General features: G+C 45.7%; 1 protein-coding gene across 6 annotated transcripts in view; it reads left to right on the top strand.

Moving 5' to 3' along the window:
* Window positions 1–17,356, top strand: part of PDZD2 (PDZ domain containing 2) — a 1,567,362-nt gene that overhangs the window by 1,013,791 nt on the left and 536,215 nt on the right. For all 6 annotated transcript variants that reach the window (XM_069627074.1, XM_069627075.1, XM_069627073.1 and 3 more), the window contains one exon: window positions 4,269–4,401. In XM_069627074.1, coding sequence (XP_069483175.1) covers window positions 4,269–4,401 — 133 coding nt within the window. The remainder of the gene's footprint in view (window positions 1–4,268; window positions 4,402–17,356) is intronic.

Below are 17,356 nucleotides of genomic sequence, written 5' to 3'. Positions count from 1 at the left end.
CACCTGACTAGGTTTCTAGACAAATCCGATCTATGCAAGCGTTGTCCAAACAGGTGCTCCCCTGCTCCTCCAGAACCATCAAGGACCATATAGACACCCTTGCTCCAGCCTTGGCCGATTTCTGTAATCACTCTTTAGCCACTGGAATGTTCCCCTGTCCCCTTAAGCACTCCCTTGTGCACCCACTCCCCAAGAAGCAGTCTGATCCTACCTGCCCGGCAAACTATTGCCCAATCACAATCACCCCTTTCTTGGGCAAACTCTTGGAAACGCTTGCCATCTCCCAGCTTACTCTCCACACTGAATCTGTTGGTTGTCTCCATGACCATCAGTCTGGCTTCAGAGCTGCCAGAGGCATGGAAACTGCTCTCCTGAACACCCGTGAAGATCTGCTCTCTAACCTTGATTCTCCAGCATTGGATCTTTCATGGATTCACATGCTGTGAATATTCCCCGTCGCCTGACGACGGTGAATATTCACAGCATGTAAATACATAAAGATACCAACGCTGGAGAAATGGAGTTACAGGTAAGAAACTACTCCCTTCCAGCATTCCTTCTGTCCTCACCCTCCTCCTTTCCTCTGTTTTCGACACGGTCATACAGGCCATCCTGATCAATCGACTCTGTGAGAACCTGGGCATCACGGATCAGGCCCTGGAGTGACTGACCTCCTTTCCTCTTGGACCACCCCCCCCCCAGATCCAACCTGGTCCCATTCTCTCTGCCACCTCTCTCTACCTGTGGCGTTCCTCAGGGCTCTATACTCTCACCCTCGTATTTCAACCTCTACTTGGTTTTTCAACTTCTACTTGGTCCCTTTGGCCCAGCTGATCTCTACCTTCTCCTCTAACTTTGTGTTATGCGGATGACTCAGCTTTCCTTCAGGCTCCCCTCAGCCTCCTCTCCTCTCTCGCCCATTCCTGACTGTCTATCGGCGATTCAGGATTGGTTCACCTCCAACGGTCTCTGCCTTAATGCCAGTAAGACGGAGATCCTTCTCATTGGGACACCGGCACCTGCTTTCCCTCTCTCACTCTGGCCGTCCACCGTGGGCCATCTTCCTTCGCCTTCCTGCGAGGCAAAAAACATTGGTGTCATCTTCTTTGCCACTCTCTTTCTCTCCTCACATTTCAGATGTCGCCAAGAAATTCCGCTACCAACTGCACCTCTTCAAAGGGACTCTTCCCTTTCTCACTTTCCACCAGAAGCTCACTGTCTCCAGAGCCCTTGTTCTCTCTAGGCTGGACTACTGCAACAGCCTCTTTCTCAATCTGCCTTCTACTCTCCATCATCTGCAACTAATCCAGAACAGGACTGCAAGACTTATCCTTGGCCTGAAGTCCAGGGATCGTATCTCTCCAGCCCTGGAATCTCTCCACTGGCTCCCGTGGCTGCAACAATCAAGTTCAAGACCCTATGCATTGCCCACAAGGCTTTCTGGAGCCGGGGCCTGCACTACATCCAATGCTCTCTTCCAAAATACCTTCCTTCTGGAGCCCTTTGCTCAGCTACCTCCAACGCTCTAAGGGTCGGACACTTCTCCAGGCAGAGAGTGGGGGGGGTAGATCTCTCTCCTCTGCTGGTGCCTCCCTCTGGAATGGCCGCCCTGCCCCTTCAAAAATGTTCCTCTGCTTTCTCTCTCTCCCTCCCCTGCTGACCTACCTGACTGCTGTACTGACTGGTTGCTTGGATACCCTCAGAGTCTCTCTGAGTCCAGGCTCTTTCTTGATCGTTCACTCTTGCACTGTCTCCGTGTCTTCCATGCACTTTGGGACTCCACGGGAATGGGGACATGGAAGCACCGGCACCATTGTTAACGGTGCCAGTGCTTCCGTGGTAGGTCTGCCTACCATGGCCGCTGTGCTTGGCAGGGTAAGACCTGTCAGGCATGGCGGCCCCAGCAGGTAGCCCTGTAATATGCCGGTCCAGAAACAACGGTGCCGGTAAGCTTACCAACACTGTTGTTTCCGGACTGGCATGGTCAGAATGAGCCCCATTGCTTCTTTTTGAAGTCACTCTAACTTCATTAAGCAATTATTCAGTTAAGGATCGAACCATAACGCAAATAATTTCTTTATGAAGGCAGAGTAACTTCAAAAATAAACTATTTATTTTTGAGGTCATAGGGCTCCCATCCCACCCCATGACATGGAGGCCTCCAGCCTAGGGTCTTCCATGTCATGGAGTTGGGGGTCCCCTCGGACTTCAAAAAGAAAGTTTCTTTTTGTAGTCACTCTGCCTTCATAAAGAAATGATTTCTGTTACAGAAATAATTTCTTTATTAATGCAGAGTGAATTCAAAACGAAACTTTTTTTTGTGAGGAAAAAAATCGGTTTTCGTTTTTTTTTAAGTGGGGGCCCCTCCTAGGACATGTGCTGGCAGGCCCCCCCCCTGCACCGCAGGTGGTGCGGTGACCCCTGTTATGCCAGTGCTGCGGTTATCTTTTGCATCAAACAAAAATGTCAACTTTTCAGTCCTGAAATGCTTTTCTGCTGCAATACACCATTGGAGATATCTATAATTTTGGGAGAAGGGGGCACCTCTTTCTCCATCAAATATTTAAAAAGCTACTTGATGCAGTAACCCCAGACCCACCCAGAAAGGTTTTTTCATACTTGGTCCAATTTCGTCCAGCAGTTTTCTCTGTGCGCTTAAGCAAAAATGTTACTTTTTTGTCTGAGACTAGGCCAAAACTGTGATTTTTAGTTTCCTTAATAACCTCTTTGTTTGTGTACATAGAATGTCCTCAAAATTCTATCGCTGATAACTATTGGGCTCATGTTTTTTAAACCTACAAGGGGCTGCAATTAGCACAATGCACGTGTGTGTAGACGCTGTGAGCAGGGCCACCACGCTAAGGAGCGCGACTGGTCTTTGTACATTAACCCGTATACACAGCAAAATGTACATTCTAAAAGAGCAGTGTATACTTTCCTCTCACCTCCAGTGAAGCTCAAGACAAGTGCCCTCCCCAGCAGCACAGCTATACACCAGTGCAGGAAGGACAAGGACTGCCCAGGGGCTGGTTCTAGACTAAGTGAAAGGTGTCCCTTTAACAGGAATGTTAGTGGGAGGGGGAGAGGGTGTGCCTATGGAAAATGCAGTTTATTGTGTGGACTGATGGATGTTGAAATGGCGTCTTCGGAAACCCTCTCAAGTTTTCCAATGCCAGCAGTGTAAAAACCTGCACAAAGGGTTAATGCCAATATGAGGTTTTCGATGTCCAAGGAAACTGGGTGGGATTAATTGCGCTGATTGCTCCCAGTGGATGCACGCTCTGAAGGATGGCGCCGGAGCTGTGGATCTCCCACTGGACCTGCACTATCATTCTGGGCTCTTGACCATTTTATGCAACAGCACTTTCTAGCATGTGCCCCCCACCCTCCTGATTTACCATCCCCTTTGCATCTATGTAGATCATGCTCCATGATCCCATGTCATTGAAAACAGTAGGATTAGCAGTGTCGGCATAAGTGAAAAGCAGGTTAATGTCAACTGCATAGCTTTCCCGAGACACATGTGTAATGTTGTTTCTTTTTAGGAATTGCAAGCTTTGTAAATATCATCTAGTTTCTGAAAGTAATGCAGAAATAAAAAGCAGATCAGAAATTCCATCTTTGAAAGCTGAAATTCCATGATGAGGCAATAAAATGCTTTGCATACAAAAGTGCACAGCAGTTCATGGCATTCCATGCACCTGTTTTACATTCCCAAGTGTGATATCACACATTCTAATCTTACTCCATGACCTCCAACACTCTAGACTTCGTCCACCAAGGGCGTTCCCACTACCAGCGCATTGAGACTATAATAATGGCAACAGGCGCTATATAACTGACCGGTGCAATACAATACAAGTACAAGCCATCATGGCAGATCTTATTTACTATTGTCTTCTTACACAGGACCGGTCCCGCTTGCTCTGCCTATGAACAATGTCCAACACCATTTTTGCAATCATAGCTTTGTACAGCTGTACCTCGCGCCTTAAAACATTTGTGTATAGGTGCGTTATAAATGCCATATCATAGCATAGCAAGCCATGAGAACACGTGGACATCCAATTGCCAATCTGCACAGTAGCTGTGCTGATCTTGTTGCTCCTGTTGCCAGAAGAACGTACAGCAATTGAACCATTGGGGTCTGTTTACTATGAAGAAGTTTCAAATGCTTGGGTTTAGGCCTGAGACAGTGAATGTATATGCAACTGAGTGTCTTGCTAGCCTTTTTGTTAAATCCTGCATGTTCCGCTTTGATCCTCCAGGGATGGGCGACTAACCTCAGGCGACGAGCTGCTGATGGTCAACGGGCAGTCATTGGTTGGACTTTCCCACCAGGAAGCGGTGGCGGTTCTGCGGTCTGCAGCTGGTTTAGTACAGCTGGTGGTGGCAAGCAGGGTACGTAAAAACATATTATTCAGAGCTGCAGTTTAACGATCTGGATCTAGAGTCTTCAAATACTCATTTTTGGAATGAGTCCTGTGTATAGGTTGCAAATATGCAAATCGATTTCTATTTTTATTCCACATCAGACTATCTCCGCTTCTAATAAAACCAAAGCTTTAGGTTTCCCATTTCAAATGTATTCTGTATCCTTTGCAGAAGAATTCAGCAGGAGTCTGCGTATAGAAATGTTGGATTATATGCCTGCAGCTGTCAAGTGATTTTCCATGGCTGAAAGATTCTTGAGCAGTTTGCTTTGATTTGCGGTTCTTTTAATGCTCCCGCGACCCGGAAGGAATCGAAGGCCAAAGGTTACAAAGTGCAGACCAGAACAGACAAAGAGAGACACAATGGTGTGCTTAGAAAGATGTATTTTCCCCTTCGAAATTCGGACCAGCTGGACACATAACGAGTCTCTTGCACTCACAGACTCTCCTGACCTCCAGCAGTACCCATCCACATGCCTGATCTCTTGGGTTGCTTACTGGAGCCCAGCCCGCCCTCCGAATTCCTTATCTGGGCCAAATGCACACACGCCCATTTGCCTTTTCTGTGACCGCGGTCCCCGAGGGTGTTCCAACCACAAGCGCGTTGAGACCATAGTAATGGGAAAAGTCGCTATTTAAATGACTAATACTGTTACTACCACTAAACAGGGACACTTCAATGTGCTGGAAGTTCTACGGCAGGGAATTCTAGTGTTTGGCAACAGGAACACTGAGCGGCCCACAGGGATGTGTGAAGCAGTTATTGATGTATATGGGATCTAGAGCATTTATGGACTAGGGTCAGCGATTCAAACACAACCCTTGCTCCCAGAGGGAGCCAATGCAGCTTCCTGAGTAGCATAGATGTGGGTTCAAGCAGTGGCGTTCTAGTAAGCAACTCTTGCTGTTGCAATGTCTGTAAGTGCTGCAGAGTTTCTTGGGTGGCTGCCAGAAATAACGCATTGCAACAATCCAACTTTACGCCGATTGTGGTGCAAACATTTGCGTCACAGCAAGTCATGCAGAATCTATTTGAACTGTCTGAGCAGCATTAAATAACTGGTGGGTCTGGGGATGCGAGTAAAATGCAGAGCCCTACAAAGTAACACAAACAAAGGCCAAACCTTTTACCATCTTCAGCACCGGTATAAAATGATCTGATAAGGAAAGCTCTATATTCCTACAAGTAGAAGGTGTAGATGAGGCAACCAAAAGTGAAGTATTAGCCTGATAAATGCAGACCGAGTGATTAATCATCCACTGGTCTACCGGATGAAAGATGTTCTGCAGGTAAGTTGTGTTTTACCAGACTCCCTCTATAACAGAGGTCTGCAACATGTGGCTCTGGAGATGTTTTGGGATACAAATCCCATGTTGCCTCATCATTGACTAAGCCCCCTCTATATTTTAAAACACTTGCAACCCATTGATCAAAGACATTCATCTATCACAGACTGCTTCTGACCTGTTTTGACAGTGGGATTGTTATGTATAAAAGATGGCAGGCTCTGAGAACTAACAATATTTAGGCAACGTGCAGTGAGATTAAATTATTTGCTAAGGATCACACACTTTGGTTAAGCAGCGCGCTACAAGCCCCTTGTTTTATGGCCGGTCTCTTGGTGACTGTTGGGATACATCACACAACCCCAACTAAGTGCATTTAAGCAGCATGGAAAAGGGCAAAAAATGACCGGCTGCAAGAATGACATATACCCAGGTGCTTTTGCCCCCATAGCAAAAACTAAAAGCTTGCACCCATGAATATATGCACAGTAAGAGAACATATATCTGAAAGGGAACTATAAAAAATTGAGTTCAATTGACCTTCCCCTTAGAAGAGAAAGTCTGCAAGACAAAATAGAATGGGACAGTTAAAAAAAAAAAAGGAATGAACACCAGAAAAATTACTTGAGAGAGGAAATGTTCCAATAAATATGCTGCCAAAGTATAAGAGGTGCTCACCTTTTAAACCCAGCAATCTGTAGTGAAATGTTTCTGTAAAACGAAATCACAATACAAGACAAGTGCTTGTGGTCTTGTGGGTAAGCGTCTGCACTGGGAACATGACAACCTGGGTAAACTCCTGGTAGGCAAATACCTGAGCAAGCTTGCTAACCTCAATAAAAAACAAGGGGTTGCGTCCACCCTCTGAAATAAAGTTATGCCGTCCACCCACATGTGTCCTCTACTTGTGCTCTGAAATGTAGTCCCAATTAGATGAAAATAACTGCACCAGTCTCCAGGATTGCAACCTCTCTTACAACATCTTGGGCAAATACTCATAACTTACTTGCCCTCTCATCATTTCCCCTCCTCATCCCCATGTCTGGCTTTCAACAATACTCTGCTTTATAAAGATAACTTGAAAAGTACACATACCATAGTGTCACTCAAATATATAAATCCTTATAGAACTATGTTAGGCAAAAAGTGTACAATTGTGGCATTATTCCCCTTATCTTGACTTTGAGACTACAAATACCAGAATGCATTTCAGCAAAAGGCCAATAAATGGTCTCGTAGAGCTCTCAGAGAGCACTGGGAACCTAGAAGATTTAAACCCATATTGGGGCATATTATATAGACACGGCTCCCTTGTTTCTACTCTAGGTGAAACGTTTAAGCTTTGATTAAAACACATATTTACTTCTTTCACTTTGAGTAGTGCATGCCCCTGCAGCTGCATATTCATCATGGACATAGCGCACACGTGATGGTGCGGGCCTGCCCAGGGTGTGGTGTGCTGTGTGCTTTAAGGTGCTTAGGTGGGGCCCTCAGCATGGATGGTAGGGGGCCCCCCAAATTTTGTGCTTCGCCACTGATTGTGCTCTGCTCACCTTCAACGCATTCAAATGTGATGTGAATGGTTGAGAGGGGCCACAAACTCTGCTCTGGTGCAACACTGTTTAAGAAAATAAGTGTTGGGCATGAAGTCTCAGAAGTGAGAGAGCCATGGAGTGACCCACCCCTCCCCATTCAAACTCCTTCTTGGAAAGAGCTTTGTGGAACCTTCATTCATGTCCCAGTCCAGGGGGAATCATTGAATAGCGTACCTCGCACATAGAGCTCTGAAAATCGTAGATGCATTGAGCCCCACTCTTGAGGGAAACGCAGACCCCCCCCACACCTCACCCCATGAAAAAAGATTGAAGAAGAGTCATGTATCAACGCCTAGGACATTAAGGTGTTATGTTTGGCTCTGGGTTGTGTGGGACAACATGTGGTTGCTTGTCAGATAACTTAAAGATAAAAGCACACAGAGACAGATTGCCTCACCTTACACCCTCACAATAGGTTTCTTCTATGTTAGTGGTAGCTGATTCCTAGATATTTTGTCAATACTCGCTTTAACTGCTCTGCAGTTAGTGATTATGAAAGAATCTCTGATCACCTGGCCAAGTAATATTTATAAACATCATTCACACAGCCAAAAAGGATTAACATTAAACGTGGGCGATAGACCCAATATTTATAACTTCACAGTCGGTAATATCAGATCTCTCTGACATACGCCTATAACTCTCAGCTACACTTGAAGTTATATAAATACAATTTCTTTTTCAATTGCTCCGATGTTCACAAAAAGTGTAGTGGTATCAAATAGAAACACAGAGGTTAATTCCCAATGGAAGATGTTCATTTTCATTTGTGGAATTAAACTTGCACTTGGAGTATGTGAAAACCCAAGAACCAAAAATGTTAATATTTTAATATATTTTCATGTGATGTTATATTTAATTGTATTATAGTATTATGATAAGTTCTTTATTTGGCTGTTGATCTTCTTTATGTGTGAAAAGGCAATATTTTAGGTAGAATTGCACGACTCTGAGAAAAGTCTGAAAAACTATCTCGGTTTGGGGGTTCAAAATGTTGGGAAGTGGGGACAATCGTCCCAGGCCACCAAGAGGTTTCAGCTGAGGTGGAGACCTGCAAGCTTTTGGTAGGTATTTGCGGAGGATATAGGGTGTTGTCCATAGAAGCTGTCTTATGGAAAGATATTATCTCCGTAGGTATAGATTGTGTTGAAAGTGATACGCCATTTTCAAAACTAGTTGCCTTTTTGTAGTTGAGGCCTAGTGCTGCGCTGCAGCCAGGGCAGTAGGCCCATGCCCAGAATATAGACAGACATATCCATGCAGGGTCGGGTTGCAGCATAGGCAGTATTTCTTTATTTGTCTAGCGCACCAAGCCCTCAGGCATTCATATGGAGAGCAGTAGTGAGACAAACCAAACCCGCGGACAGTCTAAACCTTTCAGTGTTTCATTGGAATAAACCTTCCTGGGCCATGAGGGGGCTGAGAGCTCCCTGTGGACAGTTATCCCACGAGAAGGAGGGCACAAGCCTCTGACCTTTGCCAGTCCAAACCCTACATTATAGTGCCCAGATGCCCCTGTCCCAAGACCCCAGCATTCCAGGGTGGCAGCCAACCCCAGACCACTGACCATAAAACTGTTAATCTCCACTTTATCAGAAAGATCACAGCAGAAGACCCTGGACCCCTTTGATTTGTGCTGCGACGTGCCAGGCCGGAAAAGTAACGTCTGGTATGCGTCTGGGATCGAGCAGGGGTTTGGAGTTATCGTGACCTCGAAAGTAACCTCTGCGCCCATGTCTGCAGTACCAGGTGCACATTAGGCCATAGACCGGAGATGCACTGAATTGTGTTAATAATTGCCATTTAAGACCTTCGAGCTGAATGAGGTTCAACGAAGAACCTCACGTGGAAGAAGACGGACTGGAGAAGCTGGGACCAACGATCTGGCATGCCATATGGAGCAGGCTGCCTATATATAGGGTTGCACCAACCAGCTATGTGAATCTATAAACTATGTGATGTGCGTCAGTTGTACGCTTTCTACCTTTATAAACTATCGCCCATGTTGATTTCATCAGAGCGCTCTGTGGAAGCAGAGTCCTTTGCTGGCACGTATTTGTCTTTTATATGAGAATAACCCTTGTTTTCCTTGCAAGAGGTGTGCTGCGCCTTTTTCCCTAGTGGGTTGTATTTTTTCTGGTGAGTGCGTTGAGGGGCTTCTCTACATTTTTGGCCGCGAAGACGTAGGCTTCCATGCCACGCATCTGGAGTGGCCATGCCCACTTTCAGTAACCAGTCCCAAGCGCGCAACCTGCAGTGGTGTACAGGAGCCGTTTTTACAGAATTCCTGTCTGCTCTTTGGAGCGGGGCAGGGCTCCTCGGAAGGTGCAGGCCGTTTTTGGGTCCCTGTCACGAAGGAGCTCGGGTGATCGACGCAGATGTAAGTACACCTTTTGCAGGCAACAACAATGGGGGTTGACGCTAAGTGAGAGTGGGGAAACGGGGGGATAACGGTGTGTGTATTTGTGTGTGAAGAAGGAGTAATGGGAGTGTATGGTAGATTGGTGTGTATTTGAATTGAATAGTATGCGAAAGCCACGTGGCGTTTTTATATTATTATTATTGTTATAAGCATACAATAAGAGAAACAGAGAAGTTGGGGAAGAAGGTGGCACCATATTTTTAATTGTGAAAAGAGGCTATAAAAAGTAGGGGCTCTGTATAATTAGAGAGCTTGGATTCCTGTGCCCAATATATTCCAGGTGGGGGAATAAGATGATGTAGCAATTATTTTAGTTTGTTATTTTAGTGTACTTCATTTTTATTGTGCAGCAACCGGAGGCCAAGTGAGGGCCTGTGAAAGAATTAGTGTGGTTGTTGGGTGTGAGGTGTGAGAGAGTGTGCGGGTGGAGGGAGTGTGTGCCATTGGGAAATGGGAATGATGGACTGATAGGATCTTTATGACAAATTGTATTTGTTACATGATTTAGCTTTTTTTTAAATATAAGGACTGTGAACATGGTGGTAGTTACTCCATTGGAGTATATGTGTAGTGCATTGCCATTGTACAGAGAGAAGATTGAGAAATATCACAAGCAGTGGGTGGCGGAGAGACAGGAATGTTCCGCCCATGGCCAGAGCAGGGTACGAACAACTGAGGGATATTGGAACACAAGCACACATTTCTAGCTGCTGAATGCAAAGGTACAAAACTTTAAAGGAGGAAAGAGATTTTAGAGTTATGGAAAATGGTCGAGAACATAGAGGACAATGATGAAGGCAGGTCCCAGTGTGACACCAGTCCAGCCCTGGTTGTAATGCAAAAGCATCTGAAGGAACACAGTCACCCCCGCACCAATTGAGGCTCTATCCACTCACCACCCTCCCCGCTGTAGGATATACTAACCCAACATTTGTTCCCTCAACCCCCACAGCACCACCCCATACCAAACAAACACTAATACTGCAGTGCCTGTAAATGGGAAATCTCAAAAGGAACTAGAAGAAGATTTGCAGGCAACGCAAGCGGATTTCGCATGGTTTAGGGCCCTCCGGGAAGAAGGGGGTAAATCAGGGTGTGGTCTAGATGAGTTTGGGCCCAAAGATGATATGTTTGGATTGGACAGTATGGCAATCAAGAATGTACAGATTGAGAAGGGGAACAGAAACGAGCGAGGAGCGGAGTGTGTAGATTATGTGACAGTGAGATCGAATGGTGATACAAATAGAGACTTGCGGGAAGAAGAATGGGGCACCATGGATGAATTTGAGGATGAAGAGGAGGTACCATAAGGTATCCAAACAGTAGAAAGCTTGTGGGGTCCATGGTTGAGTAGATTTGGGTGGGGAGCAGTGGCTAGGAAAAGGGGAAGTAACAGCAGGAAAACAAGGCAGAGAAGGGCCATGCAGTTGCCATTGTTGCATAAAGGTCCTGAGAGGGAGCAGTATGTCCCTTGGGCTCAGATGGGTAAGAAAAATCTGATCAAAGCACTCCTGCCCCTCACTGTGGAGGCTGGGAAATGGATATATGCATTTGAGAAACAAACAGCTGGGATCCCTTTAGCTGTGGGAGGCATAGACAGCTTGCTTGTAGCAATAGTGGGAGATCAGGCTGGGATGTTTGGGTTAAAGCTGGAGACCCAGGAACTAAATGATGATACTTATGATGGGGCACCATTTAACAATATCAGAGTGCAGGTGCGGGATGCGTTGCAGCGGGAATATCCCGATACACCAGACTTGCATTCCATAATGCAGTATACGATCGGGATGATGACGACCCCACTCAGTACATTTTAAAAGTGCAGGAGATGTGGAGGGTGGAGACGTGCGACCAGTGAGACCTATCAGTTCCTCCTTTCTCTTTTGTTATCAAGTGGGGATTGCACAAAGAGGTACAGAAAGCTCTCGAGAAAATAGTGGGCATAGAAGCAAATGGGTTGGCCGAAATACAAACTATAATTATATAGCACTGCAAGCGGATCAAAGAAAGAGGAAAGGAAATGGCGCAAAGGTTGCAGGCTGAGGAAGCAAAACTGGTACTGAAACAATTGGCAAAAATAGCAGTTGAAGGGGGGTAATGGCAATTACTCGACAGAGCAGGTGGCAGCACGAACAGATGCCAGGATAGCAGTGCTCTGGCCAGGCGGAGGGCAAGGACAATGGAATCGTGGACCTCGGCCACAGTATTCTGAGTGCTACGAAGGAGGTGCTCAGCCTGGAAAAGGCCGGTTTTGAGAGGCAGAGGTGGATTTAGAGGGATAGGGGCTGAGAGGGGGAGCAGGGACAGGCCAGTGCTGGGGATGCAGAAGTGGGGTCATTTTGCAAGGTAATGCAGAAACCAAATGGCAGCGGGATACAATCCATATGCCCCTGCTGTCCCAGTACAACACCAGCAACACTTCCCTGTGCCCCCAATGGCCATGTCAATACCATATGAAATACACCAGCCATACACCCAGTTACCACCATGACCCCCAAATGCACAACACGAGCCCAGCCCAGTGCCCCAAACCAAGCAGCAGCGCTGAAGCATTCATACGCGCTCCCGTGTCCAGAAGCAATGCAGTCCCAATTGGGACAGTTGTACATTATCAGGGTGTGAGTGTGTTAGGAAGTAACCCTTTCATATTCCAGGGAACCAACACATATCCTGACTAAGACAGCCCACAGAGAGCTCATGAATGCCCGGTCCTGTCCATGACTACCCAACCTGATGAGGAACCCTTGATCGGCGCTGAGATAGGAAATAAACAATTTATCTTTATGGTCGACACAGGTGCCACTAAATCATGCATCAGAGAAGGAAATTTCCCATTATTGGGTGCAACTCTTGACATGCAGGGCTTCTCTGGGGCTGTAGCAACGGTTCCGTATACAGAAGAGGTAGCTATTAAAATAGGAGGTGTCAGGTGTCTTGACCCACGTTTGAATTATTATGCTACAACATTTGGTGCTGTGGGCTTAGAAAATCCAAGATGGCCGAAAAGCCCACATTTGCACCAGAATCCAGGAAAACCGCGCAGTTTTGCGCACACCAAAATGGTCGCCTGAGCTGCCACCCACCAGTGCGAGCGTGATGGGCCAGAAGCGCCATGAGTGAAACGTGGTGCCAAAGGAAAAACAGCAGTGCCTGTTAGCTCAAAAAGCGCTTTGAAATCACCTTTGTTTCTCTGAAATGCAAGCTCAAAATGCCTATTGCAAACATTGCAAGATATTCAAAAATCTCATTGAACACCAGCAGACATTTGGCAGAATGTAGTCTTGTGTGCATACAAAATCTGGAAAGATGAAGAGCCTAAAACAATGTTTATAACAAAACTGGCTGAGCTGTGGATGTCAGCAGCTTAAGTGAAATGGACTTAAAGCCACTAAAATCGAAATGTTTAAAATAAATGAGTGATTTACTTTGGAGTGTCACATAGGTTGCAACTGTTTAATGTCATAGGTTTGAACTTAGAATCAGCATTCTAGCTGCATGTGTGTAAAAATTATAAATTTGATTTGAATGAAGAAAACTGGAACAAAAGTGACATTTAGCTGAAGCCTGGCTTGAAGAGATTGAATTCTGCCCGGCAACTACCCCCGACAGGAGTTGAAACTTGCCCAGCAACTGCATTCCCAGGCCTGGCCTGTCTTCTGCTGCCCCCACCAAAAGGAGATCACACCTCTCTGATTGAATTAGGGGAGGGGTACCTGAGGCTGCAGGAAAACAGAACAATGAACTTTCCTTGGCTCAGGCAAATGCTAAATATGGGGTCGTAAATGGCTTCCTCTTGGAAGGAAATGGGAGGGGCGCTGCCTCTGGCAGCCACCTGAGCTGGAGGCGGGGACAGACAGAAATTCCCCCATATGCTTTGGAACCTAAACCACACCCATCTGGGCCGGGGCATAATTTTAAAAAGATGGATAATTCATAGTACGGAAATGTCAAAATTATGTAAATAATATCATTATTCCTGTGATCTTTCTGTGCACATTTTAAGAGGTGTTAGGACTCTGTGGTATGTTCTGGGGAGTAGTAGCGGAAAATAGGATGTTACTCCAAGTGTCTGTATGTTAAAAAATCTGACACTTCATCATCTGGTGCCCATATTCCTTGCGCACATTTGTGTAAATTCTGGAAAAGTTTAGAGGCTGTGTTCTGGATGAAAAGGGCAGAATTCTGTCAGAAGTGGGCACAACATATTACAAAGACAGGGATCGGATGGTTTGGTGCTACAGAAAATATGTTAACTGGACATATAATATTAGAAAAATTGTACATAGATAAATACGCATTTGGATCAAAAATAGATTTGTGTGAAAAGTGACAAGGGGAGTGTTCATTCTGTATGCCATAAAAATGACACCGGATGACTCACAACTCTGTTCTCCAGTGAGAGCACAGAATATCCGCTAACCTATCAGGATCTTCAGAGGGTTGGGCATAGAAAGTCAGCTTTCCCACCCACTTTCAAAAGACATAAAAAGGACCACTGAAACCCAGGTAAGGACATTCACTTCCCACTTCAAACTGATTTCTTGCGAAGCACTTTGCTGGACCAGACAATATCCAGAAGACTGCAGAACCAGAACTTAAAAAACCAGACTCCAGATTCCAGAACTTTGTAGCAGACAGGCCGGATCCACAAGCTGAATCCTTTTGAGCAGGCATCAAAATCTTTTGCAACCTAATTAAACTCTTCAACAGCCGGGCTGTGCTGTTTGATTCTGGCTAGAACCCTGTGCCAGAACCCAGAAAGCAGTGCTGTATCCAGAGAGACCCAGACCAGACCGCTGGGCAGTGCCGATAGCAGACCCACACCAGATCGCTGTGAGCAGAACCAGTACCAGAGACCGTCCGTGGCGAGTGAAGCCCAAACCTAACCAGACCTTGACGGCCTATTTCAAATTTATAGTGTGAGTACTCAGCCAGAACTGTGCAAAACCAACCTCTTAGTCTAAAATAATCTAATTCAAACCATTTCCACCCATTTAGAACTGCATCATAGAAATCGTGTGTTCATTCTGTGATTTCAAAGCTGTGAAAGTGTCATTTGCCATTCGGAATCATTATTTCATTTCTGGAAATCTACCTCCACAAAATTGTCCGTATCTTTTGAACCATATGTGCTAGGAACGAGATTTAAAAATCGCTGTCTCTTACTTGCAACTGCTGAAATACCTTTTCAACCTGATAATCCCTCATGAATCACTGATAGTGTTGACCTGAACCAATCTTAAGTAGCTATCACCTACCCTGAATCTCCTATAGGGAATTAAAATCATTTGTAGCATATTTTCACTTCTTTGCAAATCACATTTAAAGTATTTTTGCCTGTGTTTTAAAATCATCCCGGTTGTTCTAAGCTTGCTAGGGGGGAACTGAATTGGTATTGCTTTTGATTGTATTCCTGAAAATTGTGTGCTCCCTTTACATCACCTTATATTGCATAGGGGGGGAGTGAATTGTCAAAAGAAAAAGTGATCATATTATCTCTTGTGGAAAACATCTCAGTTATTTCTGTGCTGCATTCTTTTCCATCATTGCATTTCCTTGAATCCATAAAAGCATTCTCAGCTACTTTATCCTCTCTATACCAAATCCTAAGTAATTAAAAAAGTGTGCTAGTGTAATATTATCCATTGTTGATCACTGTCATATTCATAAGTGTGCTATCAAATATTAATTTATTTATAAAAGTGATATATATATATTGCTTAATTTGTAAAATAAATCTTTTAATTTGCAAAACAAGCCTACTTCTTGGCTCAGTGAGGTCAGGGGGATTCAAAGAGAGGGGCGTTCTACAAGGGTTTATCATCCAGATCTATGAACTTGTCATAAAAATATATATATAAGGGCTTTCCTTGGGCATTCCAGACTAGGAACTGACTTAGTTGGAGTACCAAATTGAAGTCGCTTAACAGAGTTGGGGTTCGAGCCGGGACGTCGGGTTTAGATCTACCGCTTGAGCAGCTTAATACAGTGTGCTGACAGCATACAGAAATCCTGTTGGATCACCACGCTGTGTTACACTGTAAAATCACCCCTCAAAAGAAGGACGCTCTAAGGAGACGGTCTGTTTTGCAAAATAAAATACAAACTTCTGTAAGTCAGGAAGGAAATCAATTTCCAGAATGACGACATTGGTAGGTATGAAGATAACTAGAGAGCACCTCTAACATAAACTGTTTGTGAGAGGTGAATGGTCTGAACAGGACCAGAATGTGCGGCTGCAGGCGATCACACAACAGGTCAATGCGACTGGGTTAGACAGCTGGAAAGATCAGGGTCCCTTACACGTGGCCCTAAGCGAACTATACATGGCCCCTAAGGCCAAAGATGAGCACAACAAGATTGTTAGGATAGCGGCATATTTGTATTTATATATGGGAGCCATACAGGACAAATGTGCTGAAGGCCAAGATCTGGCAAATAGGCAACAGATGGCATTAGAGAAGGACCAATCTGGCCTGATCTCTTCCGAGCAGAGACTGCAGAGGAGCCAGGAGTCAGAAAATTATAGTAGGCAGTATATCATTAAAATAAAAGAGGATATGGGTATCCTGCAACAGGAAAAGTCTGACCAGGATACCAGATTTCTGGCCTTGCAGAAGGAGTACCAAGAAGGTTTGGACGCCCTACTGCAGAGCCAGAAAAAGCTGGAGCAACAACTGGACTTCAATAGGGCATGCGCAGAGCAGGTAGTCACCCTGCAAAGCCACCTAGATAGGGATAAGGCAGAGGGCAACAAACTGATTCTGAAAGACCTGCATACCCAGACAGAATTTGAGGAAGAGCGCCAGAAAGCTGGTGCCCTTAAAAGGCAGAGGGACGACCTGGTGGCACAGATGCAGGCTCTTAGTCAGGAAAGGGACACCTTAGGCCAGGAACTCTGCCAATTAAAAGAAAAAATAGAAGAAAGTCACCTGGCCCTGCAGGGACTGGGTGACCTCCAAAAAGAGTATCAGAACGTGTTAGAGCACACCAGGAGGGTGGAAGATGCTCTGGCAAGAAGGGAGTAGGCCAGTAGGGACGGGACTCAGGAGGTAACCCTCCTGCAGCAAAGACTGGCCCAGTATTCCAGGACCAACCAGGAGGCACAGAGAGAAAATGAGGCTCTCTGTCAGCACAATGATAGGCTCCAGCAACAGGTAGACATGCAGGAGAGACTGATAGTCTAGTAAGGCCTTGACTGAGGAACTGAAAGCACAGGTTCTTGCATGGCAACAGGGTGCAGGGGCTGATAGAGATGAGGTTCGCTGGGAAAGGGAAACACCTGAGCATAACCTCAGGAGCCCTAGTACCAGAGGCCTTCACCTCTCCCAGTCCCTGGACTCTGCCACCCCCATCTCCCCTGGCGCACATGAGCACAGGGCAACAGGGATGGCAGATTACTATCCAGCCAAAAGTATGGGGCTCATAGGCCAGTACCACCCAGGAATGGATGGGCGGGCATCCGGGTATGTGCACCTAGGTACAGTGCAATTTAGTGGGGAACCCCAGGAGAGTAGGCCCACTAAGGGCATCCTGAAATCCTCTGCCCAGTTAGGTCACTGGGGGGGGTACCCATCAATTCCTGGTAGCAAGGAGGGATCTGAAGACTCCTCTGAGCG

Source organism: Ambystoma mexicanum, chromosome 6p, assembly GCF_040938575.1.
Source record: "Ambystoma mexicanum isolate Mex_15411 chromosome 6p, UKY_AmexF1_1, whole genome shotgun sequence".
NCBI classification, from domain to species: Eukaryota; Metazoa; Chordata; class Amphibia; order Caudata; family Ambystomatidae; genus Ambystoma; species Ambystoma mexicanum.
Note: the sequence above shows the minus strand (reverse complement) of the source record. Positions and strands in the feature narration are given on the sequence as shown.